This window comes from Triticum aestivum, unplaced genomic scaffold (assembly GCF_018294505.1).
Source record: "Triticum aestivum cultivar Chinese Spring unplaced genomic scaffold, IWGSC CS RefSeq v2.1 scaffold280902, whole genome shotgun sequence".
Lineage (NCBI taxonomy): Eukaryota > Viridiplantae > Streptophyta > Magnoliopsida > Poales > Poaceae > Triticum > Triticum aestivum.
Genome location: NW_025227639.1, coordinates 1 through 2,774, shown reverse-complemented (window position 1 = coordinate 2,774; position 2,774 = coordinate 1). Strand labels below are relative to the sequence as shown.

Below are 2,774 nucleotides of genomic sequence, written 5' to 3'. Positions count from 1 at the left end.
AGGATCGATTGGGAAATCTTAATATGAGCTTGTAAGTGCTGCAGATATGATCACAGGGAATGTTTGATGCAAACATTAGTGTGAAAGCATGGATAAAAGGAAAGGTTGTTTTCTTCGGTCATAGTGTTGTGAACAACAGTAGAAGAGGAGACCTTCACATATATACAATAAGCGATGGTAAAGATGCTGGTCTATCATAGACTACTTTTCACCAGAGGCAGCAAGGGAGGACTAAAGTCTATACATATCTTGTTGGGAGTAGTCCAAAATGGGAAAGATGCTGGTCTGATAGATATGAAACAAAAGGTGGTTGTTGCGGTAACCGATGAAGCACGCTATCCAGGATACATTCAGCAAAGTTTACCAGAAACTGTTTCTGGTTGCTTCAAGGCACTGCTCAAACTTCATAGCAATGTAGCGTAGCCTTTGCGTCGGTCCTTCGATGCTTGCAAGAGCTGTTTTCATAACTCCTTTGGTGTTGTCCTGACCTTTCAGGTGGCGAGCAGCTATTGTGTTTTCTATCTGGGCAGAATATGAGTTCATGTACCTGACAGCGTAGTAGCATGTTTTGCGCAGCTTCTTGATTGTCTCATTGGATGAAGTCAACCATTTGACCAGGTGCGTCACTTGATTTTCTAGCCTCTTGACATGGGTGTAGTGGTAGCCCCTCATTTCTTTGCCATATGCATTCTCCATGAATCTAATAGCCTCCATAGTAGCACGGTCTTCTGCATCTTCATAGCTATCTAAGATTGCACCTGGTATAGAACTCGGGACAAGTGAACCATCTAGCAATTCCAAAGTAGAAATGAAAGTCACTATCACATGATTCTTTCCGCCTGGGTATATTTTGTGCTGGTAAGTTGCAGGGGGCAGCTTTAGAGCTTGCAGCATGAGGCCAAAGATGTGAGCATAAGGAATCACTATCAGGTAGTCATTATCCTGTAGGGACAAAGCAAGGGTAAATTTTTTTTCTCAGAAAATAATAGCTGAACCAATAGATGAGAAGTGCTAAAAGCTGCTAGCCTAATTAACCTAATAGCGGAACATTAATCCCTCAATTTAGCAAAAAATTGAAGATATACCGCAACCATATAGATCTAATAGCAGCAGTCTTAACCAATGACAATAAATAAACTACCACTATTTTCTCCCATAAATAAACTGCAAATAATTAACATAAGCATTAAATCCGTCACCCAAATTAACTTAATAGGTTAACACTTATCTTTCTCTAATGAAATAAATAACATCATGCATCACCGCAAGACAGTATAAATTTCACACTCAAAATCTAATCAAAACTGCATCTTGTGCCATTTATGGCACTTGGATCAACATTTAAGGGAATAACAATAGATCACTGTCAAGTGGGAATGTTTTACTGAATTTCAACTTATATGATAAAATTATTAGGCAAGCTTTGAAAATAAGTTTATAAGCTTTCAGAATCCTATCCGCAAGCACATGAAGATGGTAGAAGAAATTGACTTAATTTCATGATCAAAATAGGCAGATTAGGGAAATGATTCTAGAATAGAAGAACATAATAGCAAAATATAATTTTATATTTGTGCATTATAAATACTGAAGGCTAAATATTGCAACGATTTGCATTTGGTTTTCAAATATTTCACATAGAAAGAACAAATAATTATGTAGTTATCATCTACAGCCATAGAGATAGATCCTTCTCAAATCTCTGTTATCACGAAGATTGCAAGAAAGCAAATGGATTGAAAAAACAAAGAACTGAAACAAAAAACATGGCATACGAAATAAAATAAACCAATATCTTGCATTTGAGAAACAGTGATTCCCTTAGTTATTTGAAATGGGGTAGTATCAAGCCTTACGTACAGTAAGCCTTGTTTATCCTTATAAAATGTATATCAAACAATTTCTAGCTATGTACATGAAAGAAAAATACACCTAAAGAATTTCATAAACCGGTCTACGGGTCGCATATCTCTAGCATTACTCAATCTGGAATACTGGACACGAGAAAGCAAATTGTATTGTTCAGTTCTTATCAAGCCAGGAAGAAAATACGAGGTGAAATTCATATATACAAAGTTCAGTAAACACGTCGGTAAGGTTAGATGCAAGAATCAAATTTTGTGCTATGGAGACGAGAAATGAGCGATGATTACAGAAAACAATCAGCAAGAACTTCATAAAGGCTAGGAACTCATCATGGAAACCTGCCCAGCGCATGTTTAACAAATTTTGTAGTATATACAACTAGGTCTAGTTTAAATTAAGAATGAACACGAATACATATATAATCTCACAATTACTACAGGTGGAATGCAGATCCGGAGAAGAAAAGGTGTCATGTTCAGGAAAATCACAAATTAGGGGCCAATAACGTAGGAAAGTCACAAATTAGGGGCCAATAACGTGAGTAAGAGAGGGGGGGCAGGAGGAGGCAGGAGGAGGAGGTACGTGAGTAAGAGAGGGGGAGCAGGAGGCTATCTCTACGATGAATGGAGTATAACAGGTTTTTAGAATATTACATTGGGCACAGGCGTTCCTGTCCTTGACGCTATTGATCCTGGGGAACCCTCGTCACAGACGATACCAATGTCCATGTCCTCCATGCGTGAGCTTCTGGATCTGAGATTGAAGAGGATACTACAGTCAGGAGAAAGGAAATAGAGAAGGAGATTGGAAAGCAAGGATGAATCAGAAGGAAATAGAGAAAGAGATTGTATAGCAAGTGATGAATCACCTCTTTCTGTACCAGGGGCTGATGGATCGTTGGTGGAGCC

The 2,774-nt window shown here is 38.3% G+C and overlaps 1 protein-coding gene across 1 annotated transcript; it reads right to left on the bottom strand.

The window, feature by feature from the left end:
• Positions 1-220: 220 nt before the first annotated feature.
• Positions 221-2,760, bottom strand: LOC123172790 (uncharacterized). Its single transcript, XM_044589702.1, has 3 exons — positions 2,735-2,760; positions 2,520-2,619; positions 221-942 (listed from the first exon to the last, which is right to left on the bottom strand). Exons 2-3 carry the CDS (start codon positions 2,601-2,603, stop codon positions 361-363), a joined length of 666 nt encoding a protein of 221 aa, XP_044445637.1. The 5' UTR covers positions 2,604-2,619; positions 2,735-2,760; the 3' UTR covers positions 221-360.
• Positions 2,761-2,774: the final 14 nt, after the last annotated feature.

Excerpts from the sequence above, each read along its gene's own strand:
- LOC123172790 (XM_044589702.1), bottom strand. The coding sequence starts at position 2,603 with ATGGAGGACATGGACATTGGTATCGTCTGTGACGAGGGTTCCCCAGGA. Across the intron at positions 943-2,519 it reads CAGGAACGCCTGTGCCCAAT|GATAATGACTACCTGATAGT; the intron begins GTAATATTCTAA and ends TTGTCCCTACAG.